At 39.3% G+C, this 14,779-nt stretch overlaps 1 protein-coding gene across 1 annotated transcript in view; it reads right to left on the reverse strand.

Annotated features, from left to right (window-relative positions):
• The window catches only part of LOC148952236 (uncharacterized), a 182,655-nt gene that overhangs the window by 35,234 nt on the left and 132,642 nt on the right, over positions 1-14,779 (reverse strand). Inside the window, exons 4-5 of the mRNA XM_089089689.1 lie at positions 13,698-13,923; positions 10,225-10,349 (exon numbers count right to left, since the gene is read on the reverse strand). Coding sequence (XP_088945815.1) covers positions 10,225-10,349; positions 13,698-13,923 — 351 coding nt within the window. The remainder of the gene's footprint in view (positions 1-10,224; positions 10,350-13,697; positions 13,924-14,779) is intronic.

A 14,779-nucleotide genomic window follows, 5' to 3' on the forward strand; every position in this document is an offset into this window, starting at 1 on the left:
CTAAGTTATACTTTGCTTGCAGGTATACGAATTACCATGTTATTCTATAGAAGCTCTACACCTTTTCAAAGAGAGTGAGTATCCTCTCACATGGCCTTATACTTCTATAGAAGCTATACGAATTACCATGCTATTCTATGTTCCTTCCATTGTTATTCTATGGGACCTCTACACGTAATTAAAACACGTTATGAAACTACGTGCTATTTGCTTATGCCCCGTTTGTACCATTCCAAACTAGCGGGGATTCCCCACCTGTTCCTAAACATTGCAAAAAAGATAGCAGTATGAATGGGGATTCCCCACACAAATTTGTTTCAACTCCAAGTTTTTCAACCAGACAGGTTTTTTTCTGTTATTGTTGTCAATTGCACAATGAATGTACATCGTGAGTTCACGTGCACATTTTTCTTAAAAAACTGGTACATTTAAAAAGGGGTAATGAGATTTGTGACTTGGAGTATAGGATTCGTGAATTTGATGCTATTAATGTGGAGAAAAAAAAAGAAAAGGGTTTAACATTTGCAAATACTTTAATGTGTTTTCCATTTAAAATAGTTTAGAAATAAAAAAATTTAACAAGAAATGGCTGAAAAGTGTTTTTGGGGAGATGGGGTGATTGTGTACTGTGTAATACACTTGTGATGTTTGGAAAGTGTTGTCAATTTAAAATAGTTTAAAATTCCCTCCTTCTCCCAATTCTTAGAGCAGGGGAGGGGGGGGTCAAATTTTGTGGGGAAGCACAAAATACTCGGAATAGAAAATAAAGAGTGATATGCCTCAAGGGGAAGGCTCAGAGGCCCCTCCTTCCCCCATTTCTCAGGGCAGGGGAGGGGGGGGGGGTCAATTTTGGGGAGAAAACCAAAAATACTCAGAATCGAAAATAAATGGGATCTGCCTCAAGGGCAAGGCTCAAAGGCCCCTCCTTCCTCCATTTCTGAGGGGAGGGGAGGGGGAGGTCAATTTTGGAGGGAAAAACAAAAATACTCATAATCGAAAATAAATGGGATCTGCCTCAAGGGCAAGGCTCAGAGGTCCTTCCTTCCCCCCTTTCGGAGGGCCGGGGCGGGGTGGGGTCAATTTTGGAGTGAAAAAAAAAAATGCACAGAATCGAAAATAAACGGGATCTACCTCAAGGGGAAGGCTCAATGGCCCCTCGTTCCCCCATTTCTGAGGGCAGGGGAGAGGGGGGGTCAATTTTGGAGGGAAAACCAAAAAATACTCGGAATCGAAGATAAACGGGAATGTGCCTCAAGGGGAAGGCTCAGAGGCCCTTCTTTCCCCCCCATTTCTGAGGGGAGGAGAGGGGGGGGTCAATTTTGGTGGGAAAACAAAAATACTCAGAATCGCAAATAAATGGGATCTGCCTCAAGGTGATGGAACCGCGGCCCCCCCGACCCCCATTTGTGCGGGCCGGGGAGGGGGGGGGGTCAAATTTTGAGGGGACAAAAAAAATGCTCAGAATCGAAGATAATTTCCATTCGTCTTAGTTTTTAACGATGCTCCTTATTTCTAGTTGAAAATGCTTATTTTTTAATTTAACTGGGAATGAAAAGTCAAACTCTAACATAAAGATCAAGGTATTTTGGAGGGGGTAGCTAACTTCATATACGGGATAATTTCCATTCGTCTTAGTTTTTAACGATGCTCCTTATTTCTAGTTGAAAATGCTTATTTTTTAATTTAATTGGGAATGAAAAGTCAAAGTCTTACATAAAGAACAGGGTATTTCGTAGGGGGTTGCTAACTTCATATACGGGATAATTTCCATTCGTCTTAGTTTTTAACGATGCTCCTTATTTCTAGTTGAAAATGCTTATTTTTTAATTTAATTGGGAATGAAAAGTCAAAGTCTAACATAAAGAACAAGGTATTTCGGAGCGGGTAGCTAACTTCATATACGGGATAATTTCCATTCGTCTTAGTTTTTAACGATGCTCCTTATTTCTAGTTGAAAATGCTTATTTTTTAATTTAATTGTGATGAAAAGTCAAAAGTTTAACATAAGAGAACAAGGTATTTCGAAGGGGGGGCTCGTTACTGATATTGATATTAGTGCGTAAACTACAAACTGACAAAAATATCAAGAAATTTTTTTTTTATAGCCTTGACTTTGAAGACATTTCTTCATCTTAATTGGCTTTAGAAATATCATGCAAAATAAACTAGCCTAACAGTTATTGCTTTGCCGAATTTTAAGCAAAAACAAAAGGATTGTAACACCTGATTGCCCCGTTTTCCAACTTTTACCTTGAGAATCGATGTTGTTAGCAGAATTTCAAAAGGATCGTTTATTAGTGCTGGCTTATCTGATGACGATGCTCCTTATTTCTAGTTGAAAATGCTTATTTTTTAATTTAATTGTTATGAAAAGTCAAAAGTCTAACATAAAAGAACAAGGTATTTCGAAGGGGGGGGGGCTCGTTACTGATATTGTTATTAGTGTGTAAACTACAAACTGACAAAAATATCCAGAACTTTTTTTTTCTTATAGCCTTGACTTTGAAGACATTTCTTCATCTTAATTGGCTTTAGAAATATCATTCAAAATAAACTAGCCTAACAGTCATTGCTTTGTCGAATTTTGAGCAAAAACAAAAGGATTGTAACACCTGATTGCCCCGTTTTCCAACTTTTACCTTGAGAATCGATGTTGTTAGCAGAATTTCAAAAGGATCGTTAATTAGTGATGGCGTATCTGATAACGATGCTCCTTATTTCAAGTTGAAAATGCTTATTTTTTAATTTAATTGTGATGAAAAGTCAAAAGTCTAACATAAAAGAACAAGGTATTTCAGAGGGGGGCTCGTTACTGATATTGATATTAGTGCGTAAACTACAAACTGACAAAAATATCCAGAACTTTTTTTTTCTTATAGCCTTGACTTTGAAGACATTTCTTCATCTTAATTGGCTTTAGAAATATCATGCAAAATAAACTAGCCTAACAGTCATTGCTTTGTATGCAAAATAAAGAAAACTAGCCTAACAGTCATTGCTTTCTTGAATTTTGAGCAAAAACAAAAGGATTGTAACACCTGATTGGATCGTTTTCCAACTTTTACCTGGAGAATCGATGTTGTTAGCAGAATTTGAAAAGATCGTTTATGAGTGCTGGCGTATCTGATGAAATAATTTTGGTTGTATGATCAATTTAATTTATTTTTTTTAATTCAGTAGTTTTTCAGTAAGGACACTTGAAATCCTAAAAGTGTTTGATTCAAACTTTTACCTTGAGAATTGATGTTGTTAGAAGAATTTCAAAAGGATCGTTTATGAGTGCAGGCGTATCTAATGAAATAATTTAGGTCGTATGATAATTTTTTTTTTTAATGCAGTTTTTTTTTTAGTAAGGACACTCGAGACAACACGCACACAGAGAAAACACACACACAGATACGAAACACACATAGAGACGACACATGCATAGAGACAACAAACACACAGAGACGACTACACACACACAGAGACGACACACACACACACACACACACAGAGAGATGGCACACACACACACAGAGACGACATACTCAAAGTGACGACTTACACATAGAGACGACACACACACACACACACACACACACACAACCACACACAAACACACACACACACACACACACACACACACACACCCACACACACACACACACACACACACACACACACACACACACACACACACACACACACACACACACACACACACACACACACACACACACACACACACACACACACACACACACACACACACACACACACACACACACACACACACACACACACACACACACACACACACACACACACACACACACACACACACACACACACACACACACACACACACACACACACACACACACACACACACACACACACACACACACACACACACACACACACACACACACACACACACACACACACACACACACACACACACACACACACACACACACACACACACACACACACACACACACACACACACACACACACACACACACACACACACACACACACACACACACACACACACACACACACACACACACACACACACACACACACACACACACACACACACACACACACACACACACACACACACACACACACACACTCAAAGTGACGACTTACACATAGAGACGACACACACACACAGCACACACACACACACACACACACACACACACACACACACACACACACACACACACACACACACACACACACACACACACACACACACACACACACACACACACACACACACACACACACACACACACACACACACACACACACACACACACACACACACACACACACACACACACACACACACACACACACACACACACACACACACACACACACACACACACACACACACACACACACACACACACACACACACACACACACACACACACACACACACACACACACACACACACACACACACACACACACACACACACACACACACACACACACACACACACACACACACACACACACACACACACACACACACACACACACACACACACACACACACACACACACACACACACACACACACACACACACACACACACACACACACACACACACACACACACACACACACACACACACACACACACACACACACACACACACACACACACACACACACACACACACACACACACACACACACACACACACACACACACACACACACACACACACACACACACACACACACACACACACACACACACACACACACACACACACACACACACACACACACACACACACACACACACACACACACACACACACACACACACACACACACACACACACACACACACACACACACACACACACACACACACACACACACACACACACACACACACACACACACACACACACACACACACACACATACACACACACCCACACCAACACACCAACAGAAAACCCCACCTACAAAGTCACACACACAATCAACCACCCAAAACACGTCTAACTAACACTAACACACTCACACACACAATATAACAATAACACTAACAGAAACACACAAAGACACACACAAACACAGACGACGACACGCACACATAGCGACGACACACACACACAGAGAGAGACGACACACACACACAGAGAGAAGAAACACACGCTGAGAATACACTCAAAGAGAAGGCACACACACACACACAGATATCATACACAAATACGAAGACGAAACACACAGAGAGACAACGAACGCACAGAAACAATACACACACAGAGTCAACACACACACAGAGAGACGAGGAACATAGACATGAACTGACAAACACACATAGAGAAGACACACAAACAGAGACGAAACCCACATAGAGACGACACACGCATAGATAGAACACACACACACACAGACACAACACCCACACAGAGACAACACACACAGAGAGACGAAACACACACAGAGACGACACACTCAAAAGTGACGACTTACACATAGAGAAGACACGCACACAGAGACGACAAACATACAGAGACGACACACATAGAGAGATGACACCCACACACACACAGAGACGAAAAACACAAAGAGACAACACACACAAAGAGACGATACACAACACACAGATACGAAACACACAAAGAGACAACACACTCACACAGAGTCCACAACAAAAACAGAGACGACACATCCACAGAGATGACACACACATAAACACGACACACGCACAGACACGACACACGAACAGAGTCATAGTGAGAGAGATATCCAAAAAGTTGGGTTGATCTAGGTTCACTTAGAGTGGCGCGCCACTAAATAGCCCAAAATAGCTTCTATAGAAGTTTAAGGCCATGTGAGAGGATACTCACTCTCTTTGAAAAGGTGTAGAGCTTCTATAGAATAACATGGTAATTCGTATACCTGCAAGCAAAGTATAACTTAGCACTCTACTGATATGCTCCTCGTATCGCCCAATTACTGTGTCACCAGTTTATGCATGCTTCTAGAAATGCCTATGTTTTGAAATGTTAGACACTGCTGCCAAATGCCAAACCACCAGTTTGGTTTTACGGTTGGGCTCGGTTGTGCTGATACTTTGTTTGCTCTTGCTGCTATTTTGTATGATTCTGAGGCAACGGGTGATCCACTAGCTATTGGCTCTTTTGATGTGAACCGGGCTTTTGACTTGTCGGTGCACACGCAGATCCTTCTAGAAGCATATAAACAAGGGCTAAATTTGAGTTTTGTCAGAATATTATATTATATGTACAATAACCTTAGAGCACAAATGAAAATACCCTCAAATCCAGTCGAATCCACTGTTGTACCGGTCCATAAGGGAGTCAGGCAAGGTTCGGTTGTGTCTCCAAGTTTGTACAACAATAGTATTCTGCCAGCGCAAGCCCAAGTAGCTACGTTTTGTGTATCAAAAGGGGTTGATGTTTCGTTGACGACGACCGCTGATCGACTATCGAAGAATTTTGATGTTTTGAATAGGGAATACAATAACATAGGTTTATCGTTTATCGTTTTCAATGCGGAGCACTGCGCAGAAGAAATCCCTTTGGATGATTCATTTGTGTAACCATCTGAGAGCATTACTTACCTTGATCTACCAGTCGGTTGAAGCCTCCACTCTACCGGGATGCTGTTTGTACACCACGTAGAACGGAAAATCCGGATTGCGTAAGGGTCAATTATTGGTAACAAACATCGGTTCTGCCGTAAATATCTTGCGTCGCTGTATAATGCCATTGCCCTTCCAGATGTACTGTATATAACACCATTCTGGAAATATCTGTCGTCCGCTCAGTGTGCAAAAGTAAGAGTTCTGTTTCTTCGATTCGCGAAGTTCCTTCTGAGACTTTCATCGTGGACGAGTAACTCCTATATCATGCATAATTATTGTGTATCCGATCCAACAGTCTGTCTTAACTGTGTCGCCGAGAATTTTCTGAAAAACACTAAGGGAAGAATTAACCCCTGACCAGCCATCCTGTGCCAGTAGTTTTGCTAATGTACATAATGTGTAAATGCGTTTGGCGATGTTCCGTAGTGTGACTTTTCTTTTCTTTGTCTTTGTTATACTCCGTTTTAATTCCATGTGAATTTTCGGGCAATAAAATTACTTACTTAAGTATTTGACGGGTATGTGTGTTGCAGTATCCATGGAGGGGATACGATGAAGCACTGCTCAGACGTATTACAGGAGGACGTATAAGGGAGGTTAGTAACTTCAATTGGCTCTAGTATACCGGGATAGGGCTGCACTCGAATTGGAGGGGTTGGGCTGCTGTCAGACTAGGGGGGTGGAGCTGTCATCAGCTTAGAGGGATACGGTTGTCGTCAGATTAGAGGGATGGGGCTGCCGTCTGACGTATTAATAGGATACTATTTTTGGTCTAATTATTATTTATTTTTAAAAAAGAGTAAAAAGAAAAAAAATTTAAAGAGTTAGATGCACAAATGCAAGAACTAAAAGTCTTTGAAGGGAAATTTCAAACATATAAACTAGAAATCAAAATGATTAAGAAATTATAACTCTCAGTTCATTGTCATAGAAGACCACCTTTTTATGCTTTGGTTTGGTCTTATATTTTTTTTTTTTTTAAAATGTAATCAATTCAACTGACAGTCGTTGAAAACTGGGAAACATAGTCTTCAAGCTCAAGTTATTAGATAACGGCTGTTTTAAATCATGAACAGGATCATATCCCAAAAAGGGTCGCATTTTTGCAATTGTGCTGTAAAATTACTTACTTAAGTATTTGACGGGTATGTGTTTCGAAAAGAGCCAATTTGGGAACAAATAAGAAATTGAGATAACCAATCAAGTTCGACTTGTCAAAATTTTATAAACATTTTTAGGTAGATTTTTAGAAGTAGGTCAAAACCCAAAATATAACGATTGATAGGCCTCCACCTTAACTACTGAACGGAAGCCTCAATAGGATGGCAAATTTTGCGTTTAGAGTATGCAGTTATATACGAGTTTATACTGTTGGGATGATTTTTAAGGATAAATATAGGCTATAGTTTCCAACAGCGCCCTTCGCTTTTGTCTTATCATAAATAAAAAAAAACAGGGTTTTTTAACTGAAAGTAGGGAGCGACATTAAAACTGAAAACGAACAGAAATTATTCCGTATATGAAAGGGGCTGTCCCCTCTTCAATGTTTCGCTCTTTGCGCTAAAGTTTTTTATTGTTAAAAAAAATAGAGTTATGAGAAAGAGTCAAACTTTAGTGTAAAGAGCGAGACGTTGAGGAGGGGACAGCCCTTTTCATATACGGAATAATTTCTGTTCGTTTTAAACTTGTTTTTTTTATTAATTGTTTTTTTATTCAAGTTTTTATATAAAACTTTTTTTATTCAATTTTTAAACGTTTTTGAATTAATGCAGGTTATGATTTTGGCTAACCGTTGATCAATAATTAAAACACAATTTGCATATTAATTTTACTTTTATTTGGTTAAATGGCTTTCTCGAAAATTGTTTAATTTTATTTGCGAACGTTTTTATTAGTAATAAATATATGTAACTTACGAATTAACATACGTGCCGAACTTCTATATTCATATATTTTTAATACGTATATTAGGGTGTTCGACCCTTAGGCAATACCTCGCTCTTTACGCTAAAGTTCAAATTTTGTTCCAATTCTTTAAAAATGACCCTTTAATCGCAAAGGTCGTTAATTAGAATAAATAGCTCTTATGAAAGTACTTAAAAAAAAATCTTTGGCTTAAAGAGCAAGGTATTGACTAGGGGGCGATCCCAATGATATACGTAATAATTTCTGTTTGGTTTAAGTTTAAATGTTGCTCCTTACTTTCAGTTGAAAGACTTTTTAAAATTTAATTTCTGATAGTTTTTTAAATAATGCTGGGAAATCCGGTGCCCCCTTTATAGCAATGTCCCTTCCCCCATGACAACTTCCTCCATGAAAAGATTCTCCTACATAACCCCCGACCCTCCCCCCGTCCACTACCAGAAAAAATCCCCCCTGAAAACGTCTGTATACTTCCCAATAACCAATACTATATATAAACATTGGGTAAAGTTCATAACTTTCAGCCCTGCCCCCGGGGACTTTGGGGGATTAAGTTATCCTAAAAGACATAGTTATTATATTTTCGACCATGCTGAATGAAATGGCCATCTCAAATTTTTGATCGGGTGACTTTGGCAAAAAAATTAGCGTGGAAAGGGGCCTAATTGCCATCAATTTTTTTTGGTCACTTATAAAGGGCACTAGAGCTTTTAATTTACGTTCGAATGAACCCTCCCACGATATTCTAGGACCAGTGGGTCGAAACGATCACCCCTTGGAAAAACATAAACAAAAAAAAAAAACAAATAAACACGCATCTGTGATCTTTCTTCTGGCAAAAAATGCAAAATTCCACATTTTTGCAGATAGGAGCTTGAAACCTTTACAGGCGGGTTCGCTAATACGCTGAATTGACGATGTGATTTTCATTAAGTTCCTATAACTTTTAGGGGTGTGTTTCCCCCTTTTTAAAAAATCAGGCAAGTTTTCTCCGGCACGTAACTTTTGATGGGTAAGACAAAACTTGATAAAATATACATATTTGAAATCAGCATTAAACCTAATTATTTTGATGTATCTATTGGTATCGAATCCGTTTTTTAGAGTTTCGGTTACTATTGAGCCGGGTCGCTCCCTACTTACAGTTCATTACCACAAACTGTTTGATTGTTTCAGCCTTAGGAAAACATTCAAGCTGAGTGCCAGAACAATATATCACTTCACTGTTCAGAAATATCACGTGACCACAAGGCGAGCTATAGGATAGCGTCAGCGAAAATTGACCAATTACGTCACAAATAGAGCTTTCATTGTTTTCTCATTTCACTATCACAATCAGTACATTAAAGCATTTGATAATATTTGCTACTTAAATTTTTAAAAAGTTGAATCTTTCATAAAATCATAATGGTTATATTTGGTGTTTAAACAGTCCCTTTGTTTGGCCTAACATTGTTTGTAAAAGGTGTTTTCCTTGCTATACTGGCTATGTAATATTTTCTTCATAGCAATTATGGTATTTCTTGTAAATATCAAGTTAACTATTTCTCTCAAAACTTTTGGAATAAATAGCCTTTGATCTAAATTCCAGCATAGAAGAAACGATAACAAAAGTTCGTCAATTATATTTGATATCTAAAATATACTCTGCACTTACTTGTCTTGGATCAATGGATCTTGAAGTACACGCAATAGCGGCCATCATGAAGCTTACAGTTGCTTGAGTTATCCCAAGTAACATTAGAAAAGAGTATAATATTCTTGGTGCTTGTACAGACCACCCTAAAACAAAGAAATTTTGCATTATTTTGATTTGGTTTCAGGCTATGAAGACTTCTGCCAATCCTATCAAATCCCAAATTACTATTCTAATGGTTAGGACTACTATTACTATTTAATTAGCTTTAAATTTTGAGAACTTTTGTCAATTGAGTACATGTTAGCAATTCTGTGTAAAATATATGTTACAAGTGCATGAACGGCCTCAGACGCATCAAAAATAAAAAGCATTTCGCAGCATTGGAAAACCCAGCAATATATGATAATTTAGTATTAATAAACCAAAGCGCCTATCAAAGCGATATTCGTGCTTGGTTGTAGCTGCAGTTTACTACCCCGAAAGTGCAAAGAACAGAAAAGAACTGATCCAGTATATCCAAAACTGCACTGATGACCTACGCCGCAGACACGCAGCGCCTGCTTTTGTAATCGCTGGTGATTTCAATCAGACTAATAAGGCATGGGTCTCCAGCATGCTTGACCTTAAGCAAGTTGTCTCAATCCCTACTCACGTCAGTGGTAGTATATTAGATCTTATTTTCACGAACATTCCCGATTATTACGAAGTACCCTTCTCTCTCGGTCCGTTGCATAACTCTGACCATAACACACTTCTTTGGAAGGCCAAAGTTGGCCTTCCAGCACCACGTAAAGTAAAAATTACCACTCGACCTATGACTAAAGAGGCAATTCGTTCCTTTGGACAGTGGATTGGGACGTTTGACTTTGATGAGATTTGCTCTATGACAGATATCGACCAGAAAGTTGATACTTTCAACTCTTTGCTGTCATGTAAATATCACGAACATTTCCCTGAGAAAAAAATAACTGTTAGTGATACTGACAAACCTTGGGTAACACCCGATCTAAAGAAGCTTATCTTAACTCGCTGCCAGTTACATCGCAGTGGGGATATTGTTCAAGCAAACAAACTTCGTAACCGCATTGTTAAACTGTTACGAGCAGCGCAGAAAAGGTACGTTCATGACAAAGTCTCGCCTCTCCTTCAAGGTGAGCCCCGTAGGTGGCACTCTGAAGTCAAGCGTCTTACCGGTAAACGTACCACCAGTGAAATTAAGATACAGAAAGACGACAAAACGCTGATAAAATCAGCCGAAGTGAACGCCTTTTTCACTTCAATCTGTACTACTCACCCGTCCTTCACTGAAGCCGAAATCGAAGCCCTCATTGCTGACGTCTCTGAAGATACAATCGTTGAAGTATCAGAGTTCGCGGTGTATAAAGAACTTCAAAAGTTAAAAAGCAACTGTGCTTCTTACCCAGGAGAATTGCCAGTTAAACTTTTAAGAGAATATTCTATGTTTTTAGCAAAACCACTCTCATCAGTGATCAATCAGTCGTTCAAGGAGCACAAATTCCCGAGTGCTTGGAAAAAGCCTACGTCCGCGTCTTACCTAAAGTCAAAGACCCGAAGTCCTGCAATCAGCTTCGTCCGATTTCTATTACGCCTAATATGGCTAAAGTGACTGAATCTTTTATTTATAGAGAGCTCCTAGCCCAAGTTCAGCCAGCCCTAGATCCGTTTCAGTACGGCTGCTTGAAAGGGAGTAGTACGACGCATTATCTAGTACGTCTCTACCACCTGATTACCGAGTGGTTAGACAAAGGCAGTAGCCTCGTTGACCTGCTTTTAGTCGACTATCGTAAGGCTTTTGACTTGATCCGCCACTATACAGCAGCAAATAACCTCAAAAAGATGGGCGCTAGGAAGCATATTTTGCTCTTAGTTGTTGACTTCCTGCGTAACCGCTGTCAGTGTGTCTATGCTCTCTTCCCTAGTGACTTAAACTCTGAGTGGGCTGAACTAACGTGTGGCGCACCACAAGGCACTAAGCTGGCAGCTCTTTTGTTTTTAGCGGTAATTAACTACATTATCCTCGAGTTTGAAGACAGATTCAAATACGTGGACGATCTCTCCCTACTTCTGAAATATCTTGCTGAAAAGTCAGACGTGTATCCCCAGTTCAGCAGTGAGATCAGGAACTCCTTTCTCGAGGCGTGTAGCATTAATGACCTCCAGCTTAATATGAATAAAACAAAAGTCATGAGGTTTAATCCGCTTAAGCGTGACCTCTCATGCCCGGTTCCTTGGTACCCTACTACCTCAACCTCAGTGATTCTCGGGGTTACTTTCAGTGACGACTGTTCATTTAGCGCGCACATCGCCGGTCTGGTGAAAAAAGGTAGTTACGCATTACAGTCGCTAATTACCTTGCGCCGACTGGGTTTCTCACAAAGTCAGCTGAAGACGGTTTACGTCACGTATGTGCGCCCAATCCTTGAATATGCGTGTCCTGTGTGGGGCCCTCAGGCTCATAATATTGAATACCTAAGTGAAGATCTGGAAGCCATTCAAAAACGGGCAGTGAAAGTGATACTAGGCCCGAAATACAACTCTTATGAGGCTGCCCTTAGTACCTTACGACTGCCAACGTTGCGTGATAGGCGCTTACAGTTAATGTGCAATTTTGGGCAGTCCCTTCTTTCGTCCCAGAAACACCGTTCGTTGCTTCCCCCACCTGCACCTATCACCGCCAACACCCGCCATAAAAATCAACTAGTGCCGCCAAAGTGTCGAACAACCCGTCACAGCAATTCTTTCGTGCCTTTTTTTGTCAGTTATTTAAACCGCCAGTGACCAGTTTTATGTAATGTACTAAACAGCGCCATTTAGTCGGGGCTTCGGCCACGGCTACGATAGTTGTTTATAAATAAATGAGTCTATGAGTCTATGAGTCTATAATATATACCGAAATTCAAGAAAAAATACAGTAGCTATACCCAGCCGAGGTAGGTTTAACCTCACTTAGAAGATCAATTATTGATTGCTGAAGTAAATTAAACAGATTTCTCGATAAACGAATTAAAACAGAGACATTATTTGTGGGGCTGCAACTTGTTTAAGATCTTGTGAAAACCAAAAAAAATTTAACGGTATCTACTCTCCCTTAGCTGGAAAGCTGCTAACTAATGACCAACTCAAAGGAATATTCAAATGAAGTCCTTGAGAAGACAAAAAACAAAAAACAAAACAAAAAAAAATGATTTCGAACTCTTAAAACCGTTTCTGGAAACTAGGCTCGGACTGTTTCAGTAAGTGATTGTTGGTAATTACACAATGCTATACCCTATGTCACCTTTTAGGGCACTATTTTAGGAATAGCAGATGGACTGTCCTTTGGGTCTTAGGGCTCTAATATTTTATAACTTCTATTGGGTGAAAACAAACATTATTTTTCCCTAATCCATGAGAAATATAGTGAAGAGGAAAATATGCCACGGTTAATTATGCCAATTAGAGCAGAATATTCAGTGTAAAAATAAGATTACCACAAAAACCTGGCTCCAATACAACATCACAGATATTGTCCTCTCTAACCTCTTTCGTTTTGGTAAACTCATAAACTCGATCTTGTATTAGATGATTCCATAAGCTATCATTCTGCATGCTCATGTACAAGCTGTCTGTGTCTATTGTAGATGCCGTGTCTAAGGAAACGGGAGAGTTGTCCAGATTGCTGTTGTTCAGGCCTTCTAAGTTAAGGCCGCCAGAAGTCTGGAAGATATAAATTAAACTAAAAAAGAAGAACCAAACTAACAACATTTACTGCTGATCTTTTTTAACGTCCTGATATTGCTCCAAATTTTATAAGAGAAAAAGTGATTTACTTTGGTATAAACCAGCTCGTATTCAAAGAAAATTTGATAATAAAAAAAAGTGACAAGAGAGAAGTACAGCCTAGTATAGGTAGTAGAGAGAAAACAAATTTGAGGGGTTTTAATGATCGAGACTTGTCATCCCGAATCTGGCTTGACACACAAAATACTTTTGTGGTTTATCGCAACAGGAAACCCTTTTGTCTGAAAAAAAATAGGACAATGTCATATGGGCCTTAAATGAGCCAAAACAAAGATTCAAAGCATTCCCTATTACATTTTTAGAGAAATATATTTTAAATCTCAATTTATGATACAGTCATTGGTGAATCTTATTAATTTTTAGGCTTTAATGAATAAACGTAATGAAAGATCGAAATGATTTAAGATTAATTCCCTCATTTCCATTCATTTAAGATAATTGATTCTCTTTATGGCACCATTTCCATGGATTTTTGGTTCTATTATTCTTTGACAGACCAAGTTTCAACTTTCCTAAAAGTCTGCTTCTGCTATCTCAATATTTCCTAACATAATCTATTCTAGATGCTACTTTTGTATAACATTATTAACGTACAACTGAAAATGAAGAAGATGAAGTGCCAGTTTTTGGTGATAAAATTCAATAGCAGACTCAAAATTTTTTTTTCAAAAAATATCAATTGCAGTTCTTGGATAGCAATGCTTTCCAATTTGTGTAGTGGCACTGAATCAAAAATAAATCCTTGGCAGCGCAATAGCGCTGCCTAAGTAAA

Source organism: Artemia sp. Qi Xiang Cuo, chromosome 5, assembly GCF_049724085.1.
Source record: "Artemia sp. Qi Xiang Cuo chromosome 5, ASM4972408v1, whole genome shotgun sequence".
Lineage (NCBI taxonomy): Eukaryota > Metazoa > Arthropoda > Branchiopoda > Anostraca > Artemiidae > Artemia > Artemia sp. Qi Xiang Cuo.